Below are 27,373 nucleotides of genomic sequence, written 5' to 3' on the forward strand. Positions count from 1 at the left end.
GGGATACAATTGATCCTGGGTAACACCTTCGACACCTGTGCGGGTCGAAGGTGTTACCGGAGCTCATAGTGGAAGCTGTGTCGGAGGAGTGCCATAAGGGTCACGGTACTGATGGGACACTTGACCGAATAGATCTGGCTGGCATCCTAGAGGATGAGACAGAGAATAGCAAAGTCATTACATTCCCTGCCTGTGTAGTGACAAGGTCAGAGATTGTCGACGAGGGAAACACCAGAGATGATGTGAGAGTGTAGACTCCACTAAAAGAAGAGACCAACGTGGAGGTAGCAGGGCTGTTTAGTGAAGGTCTATCTCGTGAAAATGAAGGCATGGTGAGGTCAGAAGTGAATATGACCCTGCCAGAGAAATGGAGCATCAACACAACAGCTCTGATCAGAGGCGAAAGGGGGAAACTCGTGCCCAGAGTCCCCGGTTCACTATTATAAGGAAAACGATACACTGATGAGGACATGGCGACCGGATGGAGCAGGCGAAGACAAAGTGTGGATGGAGAAACACCAAGTGTTGATGCCTAGAGAGATTAGGGCAGTAGTAATGGAACTAGCCCATTCCGTGGACATGGCAGGACACTTGGACGTTAAGAAGACGTTGAGGAAGGTACAAAAGCATTTTTATTGGCCCAGAGTATGAAAAGATGTGAAGAAGTATTGTAAAACATGTTTGTCATACCAGCATGCAGGTAAGTCGGCACAAGCTTTACCTAGAGCGCCTTTGAAGCTTCCCAGCTTTAGGTGAGCCTTTCCAGTGGGTCCTAGTGGATTGTGTAGGTCCGTTGCCCCGGACCAGGAAAGGCCACAAGTATTTGCTTACCATCATGTGTTTGGCCACTCGTTTCCCGGAAACTGTCCCACTGAGGAAAGTGACGTCATAGGGCGTCTTGGATAGATATTACATCAGGCAAGGGTGGTGAAGGTATAGCAGGTCAGGGTGGTGAAGGTATAGCAGGTCAGGGGGGGGGGAAGGTATAGCAGGTCAGGGTAGTTAAGGTGTAGCAAGTCAGGGTGGTGAAGGTGTAGCAGGTCAGGGTAGTTAAGGTGTAGCAAGTGAGGGTGGTGAAGGTGTAGCAGGTCAGGGTAGTTAAGGTGTAGCAAGTCAGGGTGGTGAAGGTATAGCAGGTCAGGGTAGTTAAGGTGTAGCAGGTCAGGGTGGTGAAGGTATAGCAGGTCAGGGTAGTTAAGGTGTAGCAAGTAAGGGTGGTGAAGGTGTAGCAGGTCAGGGTAGTTAAGGTGTAGCAAGTCAGGGTGGTGAAGGTGTAGCAGGTCAGGGTGGTGAAGGTATAGCAGGTCAGGGTAGTTAAGGTGTAGCAAGTCAGGGTAGTGAAGGTGTAGCAGGTCAGGGTGGTGAAGGTATAGCAGGTCAGGGTAGTTAAGGTGTAGCAAGTCAGGGTGGTGAAGGTGTAGCAGGTCAGGGTGGTGAAAGTATAGCAGGTCAGGATGGTGAAAGTATAGCAGGACAGGGTGGTGAAGGTGTAGCAGGTCAAGGTGGTGAAGGTGTACAGGACAGAGTGGTGAAGGAATAACAGGTAAGAGTGGTGAAGGTGTAGCAGGTTAGGGTAGTGAAGTTGTAACAGGTCAGGGTGGTGGAGGTGTTGCTAGGTGATGGTGGTGAAGGTGTAGCAGGTCAATATGGTGAACGTGTAGCGGGTCAGGGTGGTGAAGATGTAGCAGGTTAGGGTAGTGAAGGTGTAGTACGGCAGGGTGAAGAAGGTGTAGCAGGTCAGGGTGGTGAAGATGTAGTGAGGTCAGTTTGGAGAAGGTGTAGTGGGTCAGGGTGGTGAAGTTGTAGCAGGTCAGGGTGGTGAAGGTGTAGCAGGTCAGGGTGGTGAAGGTGTAGCAGGTCAGGGTAGTGAAGGTGTAGCGAGGTCAGGGTGGTGAAGGTGTAGCAGGACAAGGTAGTGAAGGTGTAGCAGGTCAGGGTGGTGAAGGTGTAGCAGGTCAGGGTGGTGAAGGTGTAGCAGGTCAGGGTGGTGAAGGTGTAGCAGGTTGGGGTGGTGAAGATGTAGTGAGGTCAGTTTGGAGAAGGTGTAGCAGGTCAGGGTGGTGAAGGTGTAGCAAATCAGGGTGGTAAGGGTGTAGCAGGTCAGGGTGGTGAAGGTGTAGCAGGTCATAGTGGTGAAGGTGTACCAGGTCAGGGTAGAGAAGGTGTAGCAGGTCAGGGTGGTGAAGGTGTAGCAGGTCAGGGTGGTGAAGGTGTAGCAGGTCAGGGTAGAGAAGGTGTAGCGAGGTCAGGGTGGTGAAGGTGTAGCAAGTCAATGTGCTGAAGGTGTAGCAGGTCAGGTTGGTTAAAGTGTAGCAGGTCAGGGTGGTGAAGGTGTAGCAGGTCAGGTTGGTTAAAGTGTAGCAGGTCAGGGTTGTGAAGGTGTAGCAGGTCAGGGCGGTGAATGTGTAGCAGGTCAGGGTGGTGAAGGTGTAGCAGGTCAGGGTGGTGAAGGAGCAGCGAGGTCAGGGTGGTGACAGTGTAGTGAGGTCAGGGTTGTGAAGGTGTATCAGGTCAGAGTGATGAAGGTGTAGCAGGTCAGGGTGGTGAAGGTGTAGCAGGTCAGGGTGGTGAAGGTGTAGCAGGACAAGGTAGTGAAGGTGTAGCAGGTCAGGGTGGTGAAGGTGTAGCAGGTCAGGGTGGTGAAGGTGTAGCAGGTCAGGGTGGTGAAGGTGTAGCAGGTTGGGGTGGTGAAGGTGTAGCAGGTCAGGGTGGTGAAGGTGTAGCAGGTTGGGGTGGTAAAGGTGTAGCAGGTCAGGGTGGTAAAGGTGTAACGAGGTCAGGGTAGTGAAGGTGTAGCGAGATTAAAGTGGTGAAGGTTTAGCAGGTCAGGGTGTTGAAGGTGTAGCAGGTCAGGGTGGTGATGCAAGTAAATAATTATATTTATTATGTACAGTATTAATTTAGACAATGGGTTGAAGTGTTTGATATATGATGATTTTTTACATTTTGCAAGCCACGGCCCTGTGTCTCATATTCCTGCTCTGACTTCCCTCGTGCCTGCTCCTTCTGTCACACACCTTGAGCAGCCAAGGTAAAGACTCACACAACTGACTTTAAGGTTGTCTGAGCCCTCAGCCTCATGTATACAAGTCACGTGTGGCTAGAGTCCCTCAGGAAGGGACGTGGATAGCACTGTGTTTGGTGTGGAGCATAATATATATATATATATATATATATATATATATATATATATATATATATATATATATATATATATATATATATATATATATATATATATATATATATATATATATATATATAAATATATATATATATATGCGAACAAGCCTGAATGGTCCCCAGAACAATATGCAACTGAAAACTCACACCCCAGAAGTGACTCGAACCCATACTCCCAGAAGCAACGCAACTGGTATGTACAAGACGCCTTAATCCACTTGACCATCACGACCGGACAAAATGAGGTGATAGCCGAGGCTATTTGAACCACCCCACCGCCGGCACTCGGATAGTAATCTTGGGCATAGCATTTTACCAAATCACCTCATTCTTTGGGGCACACGTGAGGAACACAAATGCGAACAAGCCTGAATGGTCCCCAGGACAATATGCAACTGAAAACTCACACCCCAGAAGTGACTCGAACCCATACTCCCAGAAGCAACGCAACTGGTATGTACAAGACGCCTTAATCCACTTGACCATCACGACCGGACAAAATGAGGTGATAGCCGAGGCTATTTGAACCACCCCACCGCCGGCACTCGGATAGTAATCTTGGGCATAGCATTTTACCAAATCACCTCATTCTTTGGGGCACACGTGAGGAACACAAATGCGAACAAGCCTGAATGGTCCCCAGGACAATATGCAACTGAAAACTCACACCCCAGAAGTGACTCGAACCCATACTCCCAGAAGCAACGCAACTGGTATGTACAAGACGCCTTAATCCACTTGACCATCACGACCGGACAAAATGAGGTGATAGCCGAGGCTATTTGAACCACCCCACCGCCGGCACTCGGATAGTAATCTTGGGCATAGCATTTTACCAAATCACCTCATTCTTTGGGGCACACGTGAGGAACACAAATGCGAACAAGCCTGAATGGTCCCCAGGACAATATGCAACTGAAAACTCACACCCCAGAAGTGACTCGAACCCATACTCCCAGAAGCAACGCAATGGTAAAATGCTATGCCCAAGATTACTATCCGAGTGCCGGCGGTGGGGTGGTTCAAATAGCCTCGGCTATCACCTCATTTTGTCCGGTCGTGATGGTCAAGTGGATTAAGGCGTCTTGTACATACCAGTTGCGTTGCTTCTGGGAGTATGGGTTCGAGTCACTTCTGGGGTGTGAGTTTTCAGTTATATATATATATATATATATATATATATATATATATATATATATATATATATATATATATATATATATATATATATTTTTTTTTTTAAATATGGAAGGGAGTACCACCTCTAGCTGGAAGAAGGGGGACCCATAGCCTCGGAGGCAACCACGCATAACGCATTAGAGGGAATGTTTAGATCCCCTCCAATACAGTTTCTGTGTGCTTTTCTCCTACCACCCCCTTCCTTTTTTATTTTTTGTGCTTTATTATGCATTTGATGGTTACAAGATATACATGGGTTGATACAAAAATAATAATGCAAAAAGGTGCTTAAAAGTTATGGATCTCTTGAAAAACACAACAATGGGAAACATTGATGAATGTCACAGACGGGTTCGATCATTGTTGCAAGTCAAACACTTCTTCGAATTCCTCTGAAGTTGGACTAGTGCCCAAGACGCCACAGGCATTTCCCCTCTGAATCGCAACACTGAGGCGCTGGAACAAGAAACTTTTTGCTCTCTGGTCTTTTGTAGCGCTGATCAATTTGTTCCCCAATTCCTTCAGGAACTTCAATGCACATTTTCCCCACGAACCGAGGGTCTCCGAGCCGATCGGAACAAAGCTGTAGCAGTGTGCTAGACCTCTGTATTTAATAATTTTCTGCGATTCCCTGAAAGAAGCAGCACCACCGCTTTCACGTGTGCTGTAGTGGAGGTAGGTACTGGCCAGTGTGGCAGCGCACGTGTAGTCCCATACCGCTTGCTTACCATCCTTCCAAGGTAGCAAGGTGACCCCATCAGGGCGCTTCTGAGGGTCGTTAGGTCTGGATAAGTGTGGTTCTCTTTGTGCCGGGCAGCGGGCTGCGAGGCTCCTCCTGATGATGTCGTTGACTTCTTCATGTCTTGCAATTTTACCCTGTGATTTACGACATACCAGACCATGACGACCATATTGGTCTGCCATCGCATATATATATATATATATATATATAAATAAATATATATATATATATATATATATATATATATATATATATATATATATATATATATATATATATATATATATATATATATATATATATATATATATATATATTAGTATATTTTGGTAGCAGTCTTTCCTGTAGACATATATTATTAAATATTACCGAAAAAGTAAGATTAATAATTCTAACACGAATTTTCTCAATCTTTCGTACATTTCTTTTCACTGTTGGTGGTAATTGAAAAATCAATTCTCCAAAATTCATTTTTATTTCTAGTCTGACGCGACACTTGATCGCGTTTCGTAAAACTTATTGCATTTTCAAAGACTTTAGTTAACACATACACAACTGAATAGAACTTACACATCTCCGATTTTGTATATATCTACATTTGAGTGAGGTGGATGGGGTGAGGTGGTATTTAATAAGGTATTAATTTCATCAACACAAGCCAGAACATGAAACAATGGGTATTGAATAGAAGTGATTGTAGAAAGCCTATTGGTCCATATTTCTTGATGCTTCTATATTGGAGCGGAGTCTTGAGGTGGGTAGAATATAGTTGTGCATTAATTGGCTGTTGATTGCTGGTGTTGACTTCTTGATGTGTAATGCCTCGCAAACGTCAAGCCGCCTGCTATCGCTGTATCTATCGATGATTTCTGTGTTGTTTACTAGGATTTCTCTGGCGATGGTTTGGTTGTGGGAAGAGATTATATGTTCCTTAATGGAGCCCTGTTGCTTATGCATCGTTAAACGCCTAGAAAGAGATGTTGTTGTCTTGCCTATATACTGGGTTTTTTGGAGCTTACAGTCCCCAAGAGGGCATTTGAAGGCATAGACGACGTTAGTCTCTTTTAAAGCGTTCTGTTTTGTGTCTGGAGAGTTTCTCATGAGTAAGCTGGCCGTTTTTCTGGTTTTATAGTAAATCGTCAGTTGTATCCTCTGATTTTTGTCTGTAGGGATAACGTTCCTATTAACAATATCTTTCAGGACCCTTTCCTCCGTTTTATGAGCTGTGGAAAAGAAGTTCCTGTAAAATAGTCTAATAGGGGGTATAGGTGTTGTGTTGGTTGTCTCTTCAGAGGTTGCATGGCGTTTCACTTTCCTTCTTATGATGTCTTCGACGAAACCATTGGAGAAGCCGTTGTTAACTAGGACCTGCCTTACCCTACAGAGTTCTTCGTCGACTTGCTTCCATTCTGAACTGTGGCTGAGAGCACGGTCGACATATGCGTTAACATATATATATATATATATATATATATATATATATATATATATATATATATATATATATATATATATATATATATATATATATATATATAACATATATATATATATATATATATGTGAGTTTTGGAGAACTCCTATTTCAATTAAGCCCTGATGCTAAGAAAATAGTTAGAGGGATAGAAGCCCTAAACCAGAAAATAATAAATACAGAATATGCGGTCATATTCAATGAAACATGTTTGAAAGAAAACCTGCTGCCAGTATACACCAATATAAACCCACATGACCCAGCAGTCCGCAATACAGAGTTTACCTATAGGTATAGGCAAGAGCTCATTCGGCATCAACTAAACAAGAAGAAGGAAGCCCTCCAAACCTTTATAGAGCAGGCGGAGCATCTGTTAAACAAATGGACCCAGTACGACATCCCTATCCAACTCAAGCAAACCATCAACAGTGAACTATTTAACCTGAAACAACAACATAAAACTCTTGTAGAAACAAAGACACTCCGTAAGTTAACATCCCTAAACGGTGGACAGCTAAAAATCCCTCGTCCTAAAGATGGCTACTTTAACCTGACTTCTTATGATCTTACCCAGGACCAACGAGACCTCTTAAATCTTGGTCTAAATTGTCAATTCTTATCTAAACCAAAGATGCATCAAAAACGCCTGGAAATCGAAATGCTTCTGGACGATATCCATAAGCTAGAAGACAACAAAAAAGTCATCACCACTGACACACTTCAAGCTGAACTACTTGCAGAAGCAGGGAAAAAACGAGGAACATATTCATCTACAATCTTAACCCCACGACTCAAAGAAGCAGCGAAACAACTAAAAAATCTGAAAGACGTAACAATAAGAAAAACCGACAAAACAGCAGCATATGTATTGATTCCTACCCATGAATACATGAACAAAATCAGCGACATCCTAAGTGACGACTCCAAATTTCAACGAATCACGAGGAACCCCGTAGAAGACCTTAAGCGGAAAGTAAACAAAACAATTACAGCAATCAACGCAAAGAAAGGTAGTGTGCATTTCAATAAACTTCAAGGCGACTATGGCTTAGGATATGCCTACGGCAATGTTAAGACGCATAAACCAGGTAACCCACTACGCCCTATAATCAGCCAAATACCAACCCCAACTTATCACCTGGCAAAGAAACTCAATGAACTCCTAACTCCATACACTCCAAGTAAGTTTAGTCTACAATCATCAGCAGATTTCCTAGAATTGATCAAATCTACCCAGCCCGATGGAATCATCGCTTCCCTGGACGTTGAATCTCTTTTTACCAACGTCCCAGTCGACACAACCATAGGAATGATACTGGACAGAGTATACAGAGACGAGAGCACCCCCAAATTAGACATACCTGAGCCACACTTGAAAAGTCTTCTCGAAGCATGTACAAAGGAAGCCCCTTTCATCAGTCCACAAGGAGACATGTATTTACAAATAGACGGAGTAGCAATGGGCTCCCCCTTAGGAGTTTTATTTGCTAATTTTTATATGGGAACCATCGAAGATAGGGTCTTCAGTAGCAGACAAAAACCAACTGTATACTGCCGTTATGTAGATGACATATTCGTAATAGTAAAAGACTCAGATGAACTAATTGACCTAAAAAGACACCTAGAGAGAGAGTCAGTACTCCGATTTACACATGAAAATAGTGAAAATAACAGTCTGCCATTCTTGGATGTACTAATAACAAAAACAGGAACCTCTTTAAGAACCAACGTATATACCAAGCCCACCAACATAGGATTATGCCTGAACGGTAGAAGTGAGTGCCCCCAAAGATACAAAGCCAGTGTTCTCAATGCTTATATTCGTCGAGCGCTTACCCACTGCTCTGAATGGAGCAACGTGATTAGAGAGTTTGAAAGAGTAACTCAGGTATTGGTGAACAACGGATATAGCAACGCGGAAATAAACGCTGCTATAAGAAGACACTTGGACCGTTGGTATAATTCAGAACCTAGAACAGAAACCACAACACCCCCAATAAAATTATATTACAAATCAACCATGCACAGTGAACATATAAAAGAGGAAAGAATAATGAAAGAAATAATCCGTAAAGGAGTAAAAAGCACTACTCCTAACCAAAACATAAACCTGATAATATTCTACAAAACCAAGAAGACTTCCGAACTCCTTATCAAAAACAGCCCGAAGCCGACGGAGAACCCTCTACAGCAGTCAAGCGTTGTATACATGTACACTTGCCCCCACGAAGGATGTAACCTTCAATGTAAGTACATAGGTATGACGTCGACCAAGCTGACGAGGCGTTTGACATGCCATCTTCAATCTGGTGCCCCTAGGAATCACATGAGACAAGCCCATGACATTACTCTAACAAGAGAAATGTTGAACAAGAATACTTGCATAATAGACAAAACCCAAGATTCAAGAAGTTTACAAATTCTTGAGGCAATTCACATAAGAATAGAGCGACCTACCATGAACACCCAAATCACGGAACTATTTACTCTACCCACCATGAGAGTAAGGACAAGACAAGAACATATCGATGCCAACACAGAAGACAATGTCCAACATAACAGGCCAATTACACTGGATTAATCTTTGTGTTTAGATAGGAGATGCCTCGTATGGGCCAATAAGCCTTCTGCAGCCCCTATGTTTATCCCTTATGTATCCCCCCATGTTTTCACCTTCATTGTATTATCACCTGACCTAATGCGGGTATAAAATCAACTAGTATTGTAAGATCTGTTCACTTGAGAATGAACCATGGAGGTTCGAAACGTCGTGCAAATTATACAAATAAGTGTAATACACTCTATAGTAAATCACTTCTTTTCTTCACCTTAAAAGTACGAAAATGAGTTTTGGAGAACTCCTATTTCAATTAAGCCCTGATGCTAAGAAAATAGTTAGAGGGATAGAAGCCCTAAACCAGAAAATAATAAATACAGAATATGCGGTCATATTCAATGAAATATATATATATATATATATATATATATATATATATATATATATATATATATATATATATATATATGTCGTACCTAGTAGTCAGAACGCACTCCTCAGCCTACTATGCAAGGCCCGATTTGCCTAATAAGCCAAGTTTTCCTGAATTAATATATTTTCTCTAATTGTTTTCTTATGAAATGATAAAGCTACCTATTTCATTATGTATGAGGTCTATTTTTTTTTATTGGAGTTAAAATTAACGTAGATATATGACCGAACCTAACCAACCCTACCTAACCTAACCTAACCTATCTTTATAGGTTAGGTAGCCGAAAAAGTTAGGTTAGGTTAGGTTAGGTAGGTTAGGTAGTCGAAAAACAATTAATTCATGAAAACTTGGCTTATTAGGCAAATCGGGCCTTGCATAGTAGGCTGAGAAGTGCGTTCTGGCTACTAGGTACATATATATATATATATATATATATATATATATATATATATATATATATATATATATATATATATATATATATATATATTTCTTTTCTGAAAGTTTTGTTGAACAAGTTACGTCGTCAGCGATAATTGGTGCAACATATCTATCATATTGTGAGTACATCACACGTGCAGTGAGTCAGATTACAAGTGTGTGATTCTTTCATCATTGTGCAGTGATATACGGGGAATTATACCAGTGTTAGTGTCGCCCTGACCCCAGCCCCCACCCATCCCGCAGGCCGGGAAGTACCTGCTCTCCCCCTCCTTCCCCACCCCACCACGTCGCCTCCCCACCCACGAGGCCACCTTGCCACCCGCCCATAGAACCCGGGAGGCTCCCATGTGTGTCTACGCCACCCACCCACCCAATGTATACCCACATATTGTGTAGTGGGTGTATACCCACACTTCGTATAGGGGTGGTATATGTATTACCACTCATCTGAGTAGTTAATGCCACGGCCAGCTGACACCGCCGCCCACCCTCCAGTCTCCACCCGCCGTCCACCCTCCCGCCCAGTGCCCGCCCAGCGCCCACCCAGCGCCCGCCCATGTCGCAGCTCTCAACAGACAGCCAGGCTTCTCCAAACCAAGATGAGCCATCAAGCAGGGGTAGACAAGGCAGATGTCAGACGTGTGATAAGGTATGCTATATCCGGTCGAGTGACGGTAATGTGCGCAATCATTACCACAACAGAGCCAGGTGTTTGGGTTCTGGGCGCCCTCCCAGGGAGAACACCAATCAACAGCCCACACCGCCCGTCAGGCAAAACACCTCCCAGACCCTCATTCCCACAGAAAATTTATTAGAAGCTATCAAAGCAACATCGGCCAGAACCTTGCAACACATCCCTAAAGCAGCCCACCCCCATGCAGCAGCCAAATTATCTGTCCTCCTGAGAAAGGTCAACGACTCTCCTGGAACGACCCAAGCATGGCACAACCTTCTAATGTTTGGCAACATATGTCTAGCCACCCCTGCAAGGAGAGACAAAACCTTAGCTGCCTCAGTCATCAAAGCTATAAATGATTTTCCCTGGGAGGACAACCTGGTGCGCCTTCCCACTCGCGCGAGAAACACCCACGGCAGGAAGAGCAACAGTAGCATATCCGAGACATCAAAAATCAGAACATCAGTCACCAAGAAAATAGAAGAAGGAAACACAATTGGCGCAATAAGAGTCATCACCAGTGAGGACTCAATTGCCGACAGAGATGCCGCAACAGCTAAAGCCCTAAGGGATAAACACCCACCCAGGGCTCCGTGTGAGGACGACATTGTACAAGTGGAGGCTACCGGAGCAGAACCTCTCTGGGTGGCTGAATCTGTGGTCCATAAAGCAGCCTTGTCCTTCCCAACAGGATCAGCAGGTGGGTTCACAGGACTAAAACCCAACCACCTCAAGCAAATGCTCAACCCTGCACTGGGTGACATTGCTAAGAACCTCTTGGTGGAACTAACCAGATTTACCAACACATGTCTAGCTGGCAACATACTAGCGACCATAAGACCTATCTTTTTTGGAGCATCTCTCTGTGCTCTAAAGAAAAAGGATGGAGGGATCAGGCCAATAGCTGTGGGCAATTCTCTCCGGCGTCTCGTCGCAAAGGCAGCCGCAAGAACAGTTAGTGATGCAGCGACCAACATGTTGAAACCAAAACAGCTCGGGTTCGGCATTCCACAAGGGTGTGAGGCGGCAGCCCATGCAGCTCGAGCCTTCATCGACAACATCACAGACGAAAAGGCCCTTATCAGGCTAGATTTCAAAAATGCCTTTAATTTGGTGCGGAGGGATGCTGTACTCCGTGCGGTTCATAGTCATTTCCCTTCCCTCTACCCTTTTGTACATTCATGCTACAGTATGGATCTAAAGCTACTTTCTGGCGAACATGAAATTGACTCGCGAGAAGGCGTCCAACAGGGTGACCCCCTTGCTCCTCTCCTTTTCTGCTTAGTCATCAAACAAATCACAGAGGTCCTGTCCAGCGAGCTTAACATCTGGTTCTTGGATGATGGTACCCTAGCTGGTTCCCAAGACTCCCTCCTGGAGGACATCAGAAAAATCCAGGAGCAAGGTGCAGTTTCAGGCCTCACCCTGAACCCTTCTAAATGTGAAATAATATGTTCCAACCAGGGCATCGTAGAGAGAATAGAGGGTCTTCTGCCAAATATCCACAAAACTAAACCTGAAGACAGCACACTCCTAGGAGCTCCCCTGGGGTTGAAAGCCATCGATGAGGTCCTTGATAAGAAAATCGCCGACCTTAAGAGGATGGATGGGAGGATTGAGGATATTGATGCTCATGATGCACTCTACCTCATCACCAGATGTCTGTCTCTCCCCAGGTTAACCTACTTTCTGAGGTTTTCACCATCTTACAGTAGCCAAAAACTAGGTGAGTATGACCGGTTACTGAAATCAATGCTAGAAAAAGCCCTTAACCTCTCTCTTGATGACCTACAGTGGAAACAAGCCTCTCTTCCCGTAAGACTTGGGGGCCTCGGAGTTCGAACAGCAACGCAAATCGCTGTGCCAGCCTTCCTGTCCTCCTTATCGGCATCCGACGACCTTGTGAAGGAAATTCTACCTGCCCACTTACATCAGCTGGCAGGTGTACATGATCTCATTTTTACACGCTGTGCCACAGAGTGGGCCTCGCGTGCATGCCCATCACCTCAACCACCATCCCCGAAAGCCCACATGCAATCCAGCTGGGATGGCCCTATTGCAGACCAAATTGCTGCAGAGTGCCAGGGTGCTGCAACAACACAACACGACATTGCTCGCCTCACAGCAGTAGCAGCCCCACATGCAGGGGATTTCCTGTTAGCAACCTCAATGTCGGCAACTGGCACGCGTCTCACACCACACGCCCTCCGAATTGCTGTGGCCCTCCGCCTTGCTGCCCCGATCCACACCAGATATAGGTGTATTTGCGGCGAGGTGGTGGCTGACAGGTACGGCCACCATGGGCTACTCTGCCAAAGCACAGGGGGATGGCACTCGAAGCACAGTGAAGTTAACGACATCATCAAGAGGAGCCTCACCACAGCTGGATGCCCAGCTGAAAGAGAGCCCCGTTACCTAACGCCCCGTAACTGATGCTCTTATTGGTCGCCCGGATGGTATCACAGTGAACCCCTGGAAGAATGGCAAGCAGTTGGTATGGGACTACATATGCGTATCAACCCTGGCTAACACCTACATTAACCTCACTGTTGCACAACCAGGTGGCGCTGCCACCCACAGGGAAGCAGCCAAATCCCGTAAGTATAGAGAACTGGATCACCACTACAATTTTGTCCCCATTGCTTCTGAGACATTCGGCGCCTGGGGTAAAAATGCTACCAGTTTTTTGAAGGAACTGGGTTCTAGGCTCATTGAAACAACAAGGGACCCTAGAGCTGCCAGCTTTCTTTTCCAGCGCCTCAGCGTGGCGATACAGAGGGAAAATGCGCACTGCATCCAGTGTTTCTGACCGCCATCTGAGGAGCTGGAGGAACTCGACAACCTATGATAACCATCTTTGTAACCTATATGTAACTCCTTTTTTGTAACAAAGTTCAAATAAAGCAAATATATATGTGTACATACAAAAGAATGGGGGTGGTAGGAGAAGATAATATTAGTGTTCAGTGAGAAACCACAAGGTCTCCTCTGAATACTTTTTATTTTCTTCTCCGAGGCTATGGGTCCCAACATTGGCACCAGAGGTGGTAGCCTCACAAATATATATATATATATATATATATATATATATATATATATATATATATATATATATATATATATATATATATATATATATATATATATTTATATATATATATATATATATATATATATATATATATATATATATATATATATATATATATATATATATATATATATATATATATATATATATATATATATATATATATATATATATATAAGCTTTAAAGCCAAGACAATAAATTACTAACCAACCAGGAAAGTATACTTTACTACTCAATATCTATTGGTATTAAAGTTCTGGGTGTACATACATTGAGAAGCTGGGTACACCTTTGTTTGTCAGTGTGCCATCCGTCTCGAGTTTCTGCTGGCTCCACACTACTTTATACTACTGCTCAATATTTCATATATTTACAAGCAATACTCCACCTTTTGTAAGAAAAAAAAAATATAGTTTTGAGGCCCAATATTTATTTTCTCATAATTTTCATCTTATATAAAACATATTTAACACTTTTTGTAACTATAAAACTATTTAAGACAAAATATATATTTCCTAGTAAACGTACCTCTTTATTATTTAGCCAAACTCATTTAGATTTAAGTAATTCTTAGTAATGTTTACCACCTTTGGGGAAGCCCCAGACAGTTGGTATAATTATTATAATTTCAAATGTCTACCCTGTGAAGCTCCCTACTAGCTCAATACTTCCTTGTAACATAGAACTATACAAGCACAGAAGATACATTACTATTGTTTGTTACTATTTAAATATGAATGTCTTTAATGCTTGGTTTGACAGAAATGCTCTCTCTGGATAAACGTCTTAACCTTCCTGGCTCTCGAGGAATGTGTGTAGATATGTATATAACCACATACTGAGCTTTAATGTTACTGAGCTCCTTTTACATGTATATATATATATATATATATATATATATATATATATATATATATATATATATATATATATATATATATATATGAATTGCCTAATGAGTTTACATTCAGTACAGTTTCTACTGATACACTAACCGACTAATTAACAACATTCTTCTGCTTCCTCCCAAGAGAGACTTTGAGCAAACACGAAGTAAATGACGCCAAAAAAGTTAGATAATGCCCTTCGTTAACTTGAGCTCTTATGTCTTGTTTCGTCTGCATCATCTTGCTGTAAGATAAGAAAGAAAAACTGTATTTTATATCATCATTGGCGAAGTGAATCTCACATATACTTTTACTAATCCATTTTCATGTCAGGTGTAGCTCCTCCCTCCCTCCCTCCCTCCCTCCCTTCCTTCTTCCTTCACGTGAAATTCCTCCCTTCACGTAAAAGTCATTGCAAGTGTTTGTAGAATGTCTATCAAAATACGTTGTTAGTCTCTTTCACAATATACTATTAGCTACTAAATGAGCAAAACGTATTCGTAAAATATAGGTTACACTATTATATGTAACTGTTAAAGGTCAAAATGAAACTTAAAATTTGGTTATTACAAAAACGAGGCAAATGACTCATTACTGTTATTATGTGCTCGATGAAAATGTGTTAAAATACGAAAGCCCTCGGAATATTTTCATTTTTATCTCCTGTATGCAGTATGCATCTTGAGGTTATCTTGAGATGATTTCGGGGCTTTAGTGTCCCCGCGGACCGGTCTTCGACCAGACCTCCACCCCCAGGAAGCAGCCCGTGACAGCTGACTAACACCCAGGTACCTATTTTACTGCTAGGTAACAGGGGCATAGGGTGAATGAAACTCTGCCAATTGTTTCTCGCCGGCGCCCGGGATCGACCCCAGGACCACAGGATCACAAGTGCAGCGTGCTGTCCGCTCGGCCGACCGGCTCCCTGTAAACTTAATTGTGCGTTTACATATATATATATATATATATTAGTATATTTTGGTAGCAGTCTTTCCTGTAGACATATATTATTAAATATGACCGAAAAAGTAAGATTAATAATTCTAACACGAATTTTCTCGATCTTTCGTACATTTCTTTTCACTGTTGGTGGTAATTCAAAAATCAATTCTCCAAAATTCATTTTTATTTCTAGTCTGACGCGACACTTGAGCGCGTTTCGTAAAACTTATTACATTTTCAAAGACTTTACACATACACAACTGAATAGAACTTACACATCTCCTATTTGTTTATATCTACATTTGAGTGAGGTGGATAGGGTGAGGTGGTATTAATAGGGTATTAATTTCATCAACACAAGACAGAACACGAAACAATGGGTATTGAATGGAAGTGATTGTAGAAGGCCTATTGGTCCATATTTCTTGATGCTTCTATATTGGAGCGGAGTCTTGAGGTGGGTAGAATATAGTTGTGCATTAATTGGCTGTTGATTGCTGGTGTTGACTTCTTAATGTGTAGTGCCTCGCAAACGTCAAGCCGCCTGCTATCGCTGTATCTATCGATGATTTCTGTGTTGTTTACTAGGATTTCTCTGGCGATGGTTTGGTTGTGGGAAGAGATTATATGTTCCTTAATGGAGCCCTGTTGCTTATGCATCGTTAAACGCCTAGAAAGAGATGTTGTTGTCTTGCCTATATACTGGTTTTTTTGGAGCTTACAGTCCCCAAGAGGGCATTTGAAGGCATAGACGACGTTGGTCTCTTTTAAAGCGTTCTGCTTTGTGTCTGGAGAGTTTCTCATGAGTAGGCTGGCCGTTTTTCTGGTTTTGTAGTAAATCGTCAGTTGTATCCTCTGATTTTTGTCTGTAGGGATAACGTTTCTATTAACAATATCTTTCAGGACCCTTTCCTCCGTTTTATGAGCTGTGGAAAAGAAGTTCCTGTAAAATAGTCTAATAGGGGGTATAGGTGTTGTGTTAGTTGTCTTTTCAGAGGTTGCATGGCGTTTCACTTTCCTTCTTATGATGTCTTCGACGAAACCATTGGAGAAGCCGTTGTTGACTAGGACCTGCCTTACCCTACAGAGTTCTTCGTCGACTTGCTTCCATTCTGAGCTGTGGCTGAGAGCACGGTCGACATATGCGTTAACAACACTACTCTTGTACCTGTCTGGGCAGTCGCTGTTGGCATTTAGGCACATTCCTATGTTCGTTTCCTTAGTGTAGACTGCAGTGTGGAAACCTCCGCTCTTCTCCATGACTGTTACATCTAGAAAGGGCAGCTTCCCATCCTTTCCCATCTCGTAAGTGAAGCGCAGCACGGAACTCTGCTCAAATGCCTCCTGCAGATCCTGCAGATGTCTGACATCAGGTACCTGTGTAAAAATGTCGTCAACATACCTGCAGTATATGGCCGGTTTCAAGTTCATGTCGACTAAGACTTTTTGCTCGATGGTACCCATGTAGAAGTTTGCAAACAGGACACCTAGGGGAGAACCCATGGCGACCCCATCTACTTGCTTATACATGTGCCCATCCGGGCTCAAGAAGGGTGCCTCTTTAGTACAAGCTTGGAGTAGTTTCCTTAGAATATTTTCTGGTATGTCAAGAGGAGTACAGGCTGGATCACAATACACTCTGTCGGCTATCATCCCGATTGTCTCGTCCACAGGTACGGTGGTAAACAGCGATTCTACGTCCAACGAGGCTCTTATCCCTGTGGCCCGTGTGCCCCGCAGTAAGTCAACAAATTCCTTTGGAGACTTCAGGCTGAAGGCGCAAGGAACATAAGGAGTCAGCAGGCCGTTGAGTCGCTTCGCCAGTCTGTACGTGGGTGTGGGTATCTGGCTAATGATTGGCCGAAGTGGGTTTCCAGGCTTGTGTGTCTTGACATTTTCATACGCATATCAAGGTTTATATTCCCCAATGATCTTTTGCAGGTGGAGTCCGGATTTCTTGGCGTTCACAGTTTCGATCAATTTGTTGACCTTTGCTTTCAATTCGGCTGTAGTGTCCTTTGTTACCCTTTGGAACTTAGTTTGGTCAGAGAGTATGAGGTTCATTTTCGCCATATATTCGTCTTTTTTAAGAATGACGTATATTGGCGACTTGTCGCCTCTCCTGACAACTATCTCCTTGTTCTCACGAAGGCTTTTAGCTGCCGCTTTGAGGTCAGGGGACAGTATGGTGCTTCTGTAATTGCCTCGATTCTTCGTGAGAACAAGGAGATAGTTGTCAGGAGAGGCGACAAGTCGCCAATATACGTCATTCTTAAAAAAGACGAATATCTGACGAAAATGAACCTCATACTCTCTGACCAAACTAAGTTCCAAAGGGTAACGAAGGACACTACAGCCGAATTGAAAGCAAAGGTCAACAAACTGATCGAAACTGTGAACGCCAAGAAATCCGGACTCCACCTGCAAAAGATCATTGGGGAATATAAACCTGGATATGTGTATGGAAATGTCAAGACACACAAGCCTGGAAACCCACTTCGGCCAATCATTAGCTAGATACCCACACCCACGTACAGACTGGCGAAGCGACTCAACGGCCTGCTGACTCCTTATGTTCCTTGCGCCTTCAGCCTGAAGTCTCCAAAGGAATTTGTTGACTTACTGCGGGGCACACGGGCCACAGGGATAAGAGCCTCGTTGGACGTAGAATCGCTGTTTACCAACGTACCTGTGGACGAGACAATCGGGATGATAGCCGACAGAGTGTACCGTGATCCAGCCTGTACACCTCTTGACATACCAGAAAATATTCTAAGGAAACTACTAGAAGCTTGTACTAAAGAGGCACCCTTCTTGAGCCCGGATGGGCACATGTATAAGCAAGTAGATGGGGTCGCCATGGGTTCTCCCCTAGGTGTCCTGTTTGCAAACTTCTACATGGGTACCATCAAGCAAAAAGTCTTAGTCGACATGAACTTGAAACCGGCCATATACTGCAGGTATGTTGACGACATTTTTACACAGGTACCTGATGTCAGACATCTGCAGGAGCTGAAGGAGGCATTTGAGCAGAGTTCCGTGCTGCGCTTCACTTACGAGATGGAAAAGGATGGGAAGCTGCCCTTTCTAGATGTAACAGTCATGGAAAAGAGCGGAGGTTTCCACACTGCAGTCTACACTAAGGAAACGAACATAGGAATGTGCCTAAATGCCAACAGCGACTGCCCAGACAGGTACAAGAGGAGTGTTGTTAACGCATATGTCGATCGTGCTCTCAGCCACAGCTCAGAATGGAAGCAAGTCGACGAAGAACTCTGTAGGGTAAGGCAGGTCCTAGTCAACAACGGCTTCTCCAATGGTTTGGTCGAAGACATCATAAGAAGGAAAGTGAAACGCCATGCAACCTCTGAAAAGACAACTAACACAACACCTATACCCCCTATTAGACTATTTTACAGGAACTTCTTTTCCACAGCTCATAAAACGGAGGAAAGGGTCCTGAAAGATATTGTTAATAGAAACGTTATCCCTACAGACAAAAATCAGAGGATACAACTGACGATTTACTACAAAACCAGAAAAACGGCCAGCCTACTCATGAGAAACTCTCCAGACACAAAGCAGAACGCTTTAAAAGAGACCAACGTCGTCTATGCCTTCAAATGCCCTATTGGGGACTGTGAGCTCCAAAAAACCCAGTATATAGGCAAGACAACAACATCTCTTTCTAGGCGTTTAACGATGCATAAGCAACAGGGCTCCATTAAGGAAAATATAATCTCTTCCCACAACCAAACCATCGCCAGAGAAATCCTAGTAAACAACACAGAAATCATCGATAGATACAGCGATAGCAGGCGGCTTGACGTTTGCGAGGCACTACACATTAAGAAGTCAACACCAACAATCAACAGCCAATTAATGCACAACTGTATTCTACTCACCTCAAGACTCCGCTCCAATATAGAAGCATCAAGAAATATGGACCAATAGGCTTTTTACAATCACTTCCATTCAATACCCATTGTTTCGTGTTCTGTCTTGTGTTGATGAAATTAATACCCTATTAATACCACCTCACCCTATCCACCTCACTCAAATGTAGATATAAACAAATCGGAGATGTGTAAGTTCTATTCAGTTGTGTATGTGTAAAGTCTTTGAAAATGTAATAAGTTTTACGAAACGCGCTCAAGTGTCGCGTCAGACTAGAAATAAAAATGAATTTTGGAGAATTGATTTTTGAATTACCACCAACAGTGAAAAAAAATGTACGAAAGATCGAGAAAATTCGTGTTAGAATTATTAATCTTACTTTTTCGGTCATATTTAATAATATATATATATATATATATATATATATATATATATATATATATATATATATATATATATATATATATATATATATATATATATATATATACTAGGAATGGCGGGGACGGGTAGAACTCTGTAGGGATGTCGTTGTCCGGTGATGTATGGTGAAGTCTGGATCTGAGCGTAAGCAAGGTACCGAAGTCGTTACTCAGTATTAAATCAGCAGTTCATTTTGTTTTGTAGTAAATGATGAATTCCAAAAAGGTCTGATGATTTAATACTTAAGAACAGCCCCAATAAACAATACAACCATCTCTAAAAGGCAAACTTGGTAAATAAATTTACATGCCCCAATGAGGGCTTTAATCTTCGTTCTACTTATATTGGTATGACCACCATAAAGCTTCGAGAAGACTGATCTGCCCTCTACAAGCTGGCGCCCCTAGAAACCATATTCAAAGTGTACATACTCAACATTCACTATAAACATGCTAGTAAAAAATACAAAAATCCTTGCATCCACCACTGACCAGAGAAGACTGAAAATCCTGGAAATTATACTCATAAAAAAAGATCCACTCTTAAAATACAGAAATACAGCATACCGTATAACCTTACCATACAACACCGGATAACGACACCTCTACCGAGATCTCCCCGCCCATCGCCTTACCCAGTGTCTGATTAGCATTAATCCCCATTATTCTCCTATTTCTTCACCTATGTGTGATTACTTCACCTTACCCCCACACAACTTCTCTTTCACATGTGTATTTAAGATAAATTTGCACCTTGAATATTCCCGCCTATTGAATCCAATAAACACACTCAGGGCAATGATGGCAAGAGTGTCCGAGTTTCCACTGATAAGCGCCACAGAGTAAACAGGCTCCAGCACAGCTAAGATACAAAGAACTTGAAGTGTTTAACGTTTATAGATCTCCACGTGCTTAAATGGATCTCTCAGTGTTATTTGGACATGCGACCACCTCAAACACTAGAATTTGGGGTAATTTCAATGCCCATTGTTTGACACTGGGCTCGAACACAACAAATGAGGCTGGCACTCACATAGCACATCTACTAGACCAATTACCAGAAATCCAAGTCTTATAAAAGACTGAACCCATCCACATCATTGAAGGGAGATTAAACCTTATCTTCATTTCAGCCCCCCTCAAAGATGCAGCAACATGGTGAGTTGAGCCCACACTCACAAGCGACCACTATGGGGGTCCAAATTGGTCCAAAGTTGGATCTACCCACACCACCTCCACAACCGCCAAAAGCCTGGAACTTCGCTCTAGAAAATGAGACCACTTTCAAAACCTCATTTCCCAGTGGCATAGAAACTATGTTGTTCCCGAAGACATTAATCAGGCAGAACAAGATTTTATCAAAGCAATTCGAAGTGCAGCCAACCTATCAATTTCAATGAAATTGAAATTGAGTGGTTGAAGTCCACCAGACACCACAAAGATCACTAGTACTAATGCGAACGTGTCAAAGAATTCAATCATAGACTCAACAGCATAAGGAAGCTATACAAAAAGCAGCCAAATGAACGCAACAGGACCTAACATTGTGAGATCAAGGAACATTTGCATCAAGAGACCACGATAATCAAAGAACGAAAGTGGCTGGAAAGGTATTTACATCTGAATGAACACACACCTCTCTTGGAGAGATGTGGCAGAAATTCCACCGGACCAAAGGAAATAAACACTAAAAGTTTTCTACCTTAAGGATTCTCAATAGGAAGCCGAAGTACTGACAGCCAAATTTGCAGAAAGATCAGGAAAAACTCCAAAGATATATCTCCTGGACACAACAAAATAACCAATAAAATGATTAAGAACCTCGGCCCAGAGGGAGACGCTACATACGTTACTTTAATTAATTTAGCCTGGACTTCTTAAACTAGACCTACAGCTTGGAATAAGGCAGACATAGTGCCGATCCCGAAACCCAAAGATCCAGCTATTCCAAGGCCTATCTGTTTCCAAAGCTGTGCAGCCAAGACCGCAGACAGAATGGCACTCAACAGATTTCAGTGGAAAATGCCTGAACTGCACCATGATATGTATGCCTATATAAAAGGGGTTGGTACAGTGGAATATATTACCAATCTATTAGCCCACTTGAATGACAGACCAGGAATTCTGATATTCCTGGACCTCAAGAAAACCTTTGAACTGGGTATCGCGCCAGCTATTCTTTGCTGCTTCATCGACAAAGAGGTCAAAAACAACCTTCTCTCCTGGACCCAAAACTGTCTCATAAACAGAGAAGCAAGAGTGAAACTTCATGGCACAGTCTCTGAGTACAAAAGACATTAAAATAGTACACCGCAAGGAGGCATTCTCAGCCCTCTTCTCTTCAACTGTTTAATGGAATGATTAATGAGGCTGAAACTCCCGCATCACTGAAGGCTGCTAAACTATGCAGACGACTCTGTCATCATTATAAAAGGAAAGGATGCAGCGCGCCTTGCACCTAAATGATTAGACAGCATCAGGGAAGAGGCAAAGCAGATTGGTATCAAACTCAACAACACCACGACAAAAGCCATCCTCATAAAAATAATAAATTCCGATGAACAACTCAAAGTTCAGCGTCAACCAATTGAGTGCGTGGACAGTTATCAGTATCTAGGAATAATCTTTGACACACACACATAAATTTTAATGCTGAGGTCACTTACTTGGGAGATAGAACTGCGGCCAGGATACCAATCCTCAGGTCGCTAACCTCCCTCTCTGGAGGAGCCAATCTGCAAGTCCTTCGTCCATACTATGTACAGGCAGTCAGATCAGGGATCAACTATGTCGCACTTGCACTCACAAGCCTATCACAACAACAGTTGAAAAAACTTGAACTAGCCCAATGCAATGCTTTGAGAGCCTTTCTGGGAGCCCCTATGGAACCAGGCTTGAACCTCTAAGACTGAAAACGGGTTTCCCTCACTTCAAGTAAGAATATCTCAATGAACAGCTACGATTATCAGTAAGAAAATTGTTTCCCCTGATCCAGTCCCAGTATGACAGGCCTTTTTTTGTTGGAATTGGCCAAAACGACGAAAACTCTTTAGACGAAAACTTCTCACGCTGCCAAAGCGGGAGAAGTCCTAAAAGACTGCAATTAAAAAGCATGATTCTTGATCCACACCAAAACTACACCAGTTCCCCCACCGTGGAAGGAGTCTACTTAAAAAAGAGTAATAGAAGGTCTTCCTGTGAAAAGGGCTGCCTATGCTCCAACAATCCTAAGGCTCACAATAGAAAAGAAAATGAGCAGCATTGCAGTAGCAGAAGCCACCCACATCTTCACAGACGGATCAGTGGACACAGAATATGAGAGTGCTGGCGCTGCTCTTTGCACGGCCAGCGAACAGGCCTATTGGAGACTGGAAGGAGCAGTATTATCAACTCAAACTGAGCTGTTTGCCATACAACAGGCTTTAGCATATGTGATTGCACAAAACACTCAAAATGCAATCATTCACAGAGACTCAAAAGATGCACTTCAAATATTAGGAAAATAGCGGAAAGCAGCGGAAAGACTGCGTGAAAATAATTAACATCATTTTGTACCTTTGAGCAGTCGCTAAAGGCAAAAAACTCAACATAACCCTAAACTGGATACTATTCCATGTTGAAATACAATTAAATAAGGAAGCTGTTGAAATTGCTAAGTTGGCAACTCGTCATCCAGTGATACATAATACAATCCAACCCAGCTTTGAGTACATAAAAAAATCATCATAAAAAAACACTCACACCTCAACAAAGCCCATCTACACCAGAGAGTAGCTGAAGGTTCGCCCTCTGCAATATGGTACCTTCAGGCAATCAAGTTAAAAAGGTTAAATATCCCAAAAGCAATCCACAGGTAAATAGCAGTTCGGTTATATAGACTAAGTCTAGGTTACAGATGCGACTGGGAGATTGGTGAACCCAGACAGAGAGAATGCATCTTCTGCTAAACAATCACAGAAAAGCCACTACTTCACAATCTCCTGGAATGTGAAGCAACCAACGTCCTTAGAAGAACTTTAAGAACCCCTGATTTTCTCAGTAACCACCCTGAAGCCATCAGCCCAGAGTATGCATTCCCTCAAAAACAGATAAAAATCCACCTCTTACGGGCTATTCATGCCTGTGCCACCTATTTGTTGGCTTAATCTTAATCAGTGTTGCATATTCATTTCTTACCTGAACATGCTCCAGAGTGAAACGAAACGTTGTAGAAAATATACGCTTCAATAATAATTTGAGTTTCTTTACCATGAATTTCGATAACGTGATTACTCTTCTTAATTCCGAGAGCAAGAAATATAGGAAGTTTATACTATAAGATCAATAATGCCAGCAATGCGGTCATATTTAACCAAATGTCCAGTAAGTGCATTTGAAATTTTCAAGTATTTGAAATGAGGTCTGTGTACTATTCTGGCTTATCATTTGGTATATATATATATATGTATATATATATATATATATATATATATATATATATATATATATATATATATATATATATATATATATATATATATATATATATATATGTCGTACCTAGTAGCCAGAACGCACTTCTCAGCCTACTATGCAAGGCCCGATTTGCCTAATAAGCCAAGTTTTCATGAATTAATATTTTTTCGACTACCTAACCTACCTAACCTAACCTAACCTAACTTTTCCGGCTACCTAACCTAACCTAACCTACAAAGATAGGTTAGGTTAGGTTAGGTAGGGTTGGTTAGGTTCGATCATATATCTACGTTAATTTAACTCCAATAAAAAAAAATTGACCTTATACATAATGAAATGGGTAGCTTTATCATTTCATAAGAAAAAAATTAGAGATAATATATTAATTCAGGAAAACTTGGCTTATTAGGCAAATCGAGCCTTGCATAGTAGGCTGAGAAGTGCGTTCTGGCTACTAGATACGACATATATATATATATATATATATATATATATATATATATATATATATATATATATATATGTCGTACCTAGTAGCCAGAACGCACTTCTCAGCATACTATGCAAGGCCCAATTTGCCTAATAAGCCAAGTTTTCATGAATTAATATATTTTCTCTAATTTTTTTCTTATGAAATAATAAAGCTACCCATTTCATTATGTATAAGGTCCTTTTTTTGTTATTGGAGTTAAAATTAACATAGGTATATGACCGAACCTAACCAACGCTACCTAACCTAACCTAACCTATCTCTATAGGTTAGGTTAGGTTAGGTAGCCGAAAAAGTTAGGTTAGGTTAGGTTAGGTAGTCGAAAAACAATTAATTCATGAAAACGTGGCTTATTAGGCAAATTGGGCCTTGCATAGTAGGCCTAGAAGTGCATTCTGGCTACTAGGTACGACATATATATATATATATATATATATATATATATATATATATATATATATATATATATATATATATATATATATATATATATATATATATATATATATATATATGTCGTACCTAGTAGCCAGAACTCACTTCTCAGCCTACTATTCAAGGCCCGATTTGCCTAATAAGCCAAGTTTTCCTGAATTAATATATTTACTATAATTTTTTTCTTATGAAATGATAAAGCAACCCTTTTCTCTATGTATGAGGTAAATTTTTTTTTATTGGAGTTAAAATTAAAGTAGATATATGACCGAACCTAACCAACCCTACCTAACCTAACCTAACCTATATTTATAGGTAAGGTTAGGTTAGGTAGCCAAAAAAAGCTAGGTTAGGTTAGGTTAGGTAGGTTAGGTAGACGAAAAAACATTAATTCATGAAAACTTGGCTTATTAGGCAAATCGGGCCTTGAATAGTAGGCTGAGAAGTGCGTTCTGGCTATTAGGTACGACATATATATATATATATATATATATATATATATATATATATATATATATATATATATATATATATATAGATATATAGATATATATATATATATATATATATATATATATATATATATATATATGTATATATATATGTATATATATATATATATATATATATATATATATATATATATATATATATATATATATATATATATATATATATATATATATATATATATATGCAATTGACGATCACAAAACACTGATCATTTTATGCGGAAAATCCACAGAGAAATATGAAATGAGGTGAACGTTTCGGCTTTGTTAAAGCCTTTGTCAACACCAGACTGACTAAGGAGAAGGGAAGGGGGAGGATATATAGGCCGACACCTGACCCAACCCATCCCTAGGGAAGGAATTAACCAAAAACAGGTATAGCTTAGCTTAGAATGGTCAAAGAGGATTAAGCGGTCAGAGAATAAGGATGAAAGTTTAAAGAAAAGCCTCATGAACACACAATATATGAATATACAATTATAATGAGACATTGTAAGCCTCTCTATCAGAGTTGTTTCTTAAACTGTTGTGCAATATTATAACTTAAAAATGGATCAAGTTTATACATACCAGTACTAACATTAAGAAGATTTGGACACTGACTGATTAGCGCAGACTCAATCAAATTCCGTTCCACGAAATCCCCACAATTGGTAATGCTTTTTGCCCCATTCCAGTTAATATTGAGATCGCATAAACTCGTATGTAGATACAATGCATTAGACGTTTGGGCAGTTCTAATACTATAAGCATGTTGTGACAACCGCAATTGTAAGGACTTTCCTGTTTGTCCAAGGTACACAGAATCACAATCATTGCAGGGAATCGAATACACACAACCTGCTGTAATGATATTACTAATGATATTAATGATATTACATCAACCTGATGTTGATGATATTTTGTGCTTATGGCCGTGCAACAAAGACCAGATAGTTTTTCTTAATGAACTCAATTCTTTGGTACCTTCAATAAAATTCACTTGTGAGACTGAGGAGAATGGTACTCTTCCGTTTTTGGACATTATGATTCATAGAGTCACTAGAAAGTTCAAATTTAATGTGTATAGGAAACCTACCAACGTGGGGTCGTATGTTCATTTTTATTCGAATCATCATAGTAAAGTTAAACAGGCAGTATTTTCAGGAATGTTTCTAAGAGCTTTGAGGGTTTGCAGCCCTGAGTTTTTTGATGAAGAGATTGCTAAAATATATGAAATTGGAAAGAGTTTACAATATCCTAAGAGGTTTTTGGATTTCTCGTTTGTACAAGCCAAGCGTACGTTTTATAATCACGTCCCTAAGGCGAAACCAAAAATGATTAACTCATTGGTGGTTCCTTATGCGAGTGGACTTGAAAAATTGTCTCTGATTTTTAAGAAACTGAATATAAATTTGGTGTTCACTAATAGTACGATCAAATCCAATTTAATAAAAAACTCCCCTGATACAGCAGGTTGTGTGTATTCGATTCCCTGCAATGATTGTGATTCTGTGTACCTTGGACAAACAGGAAAGTCCTTACAATTGCGGTTGTCACAACATGCTTATAGT

The 27,373-nt window shown here is 41.4% G+C and overlaps 1 protein-coding gene across 1 annotated transcript; it reads left to right on the top strand.

The window, feature by feature from the left end:
• The first annotated feature begins 694 nt into the window (after positions 1-694).
• Positions 695-23,434, top strand: LOC138352323 (uncharacterized). Its single transcript, XM_069304704.1, has 3 exons — positions 695-700; positions 2,516-2,775; positions 23,134-23,434. Exons 1-3 carry the CDS (start codon positions 695-697, stop codon positions 23,432-23,434), a joined length of 567 nt encoding a protein of 188 aa, XP_069160805.1.
• Positions 23,435-27,373: the final 3,939 nt, after the last annotated feature.

The sequence above is a fragment of the Procambarus clarkii genome, chromosome 53 (assembly GCF_040958095.1).
Source record: "Procambarus clarkii isolate CNS0578487 chromosome 53, FALCON_Pclarkii_2.0, whole genome shotgun sequence".
NCBI classification, from domain to species: domain Eukaryota; kingdom Metazoa; phylum Arthropoda; class Malacostraca; order Decapoda; family Cambaridae; genus Procambarus; species Procambarus clarkii.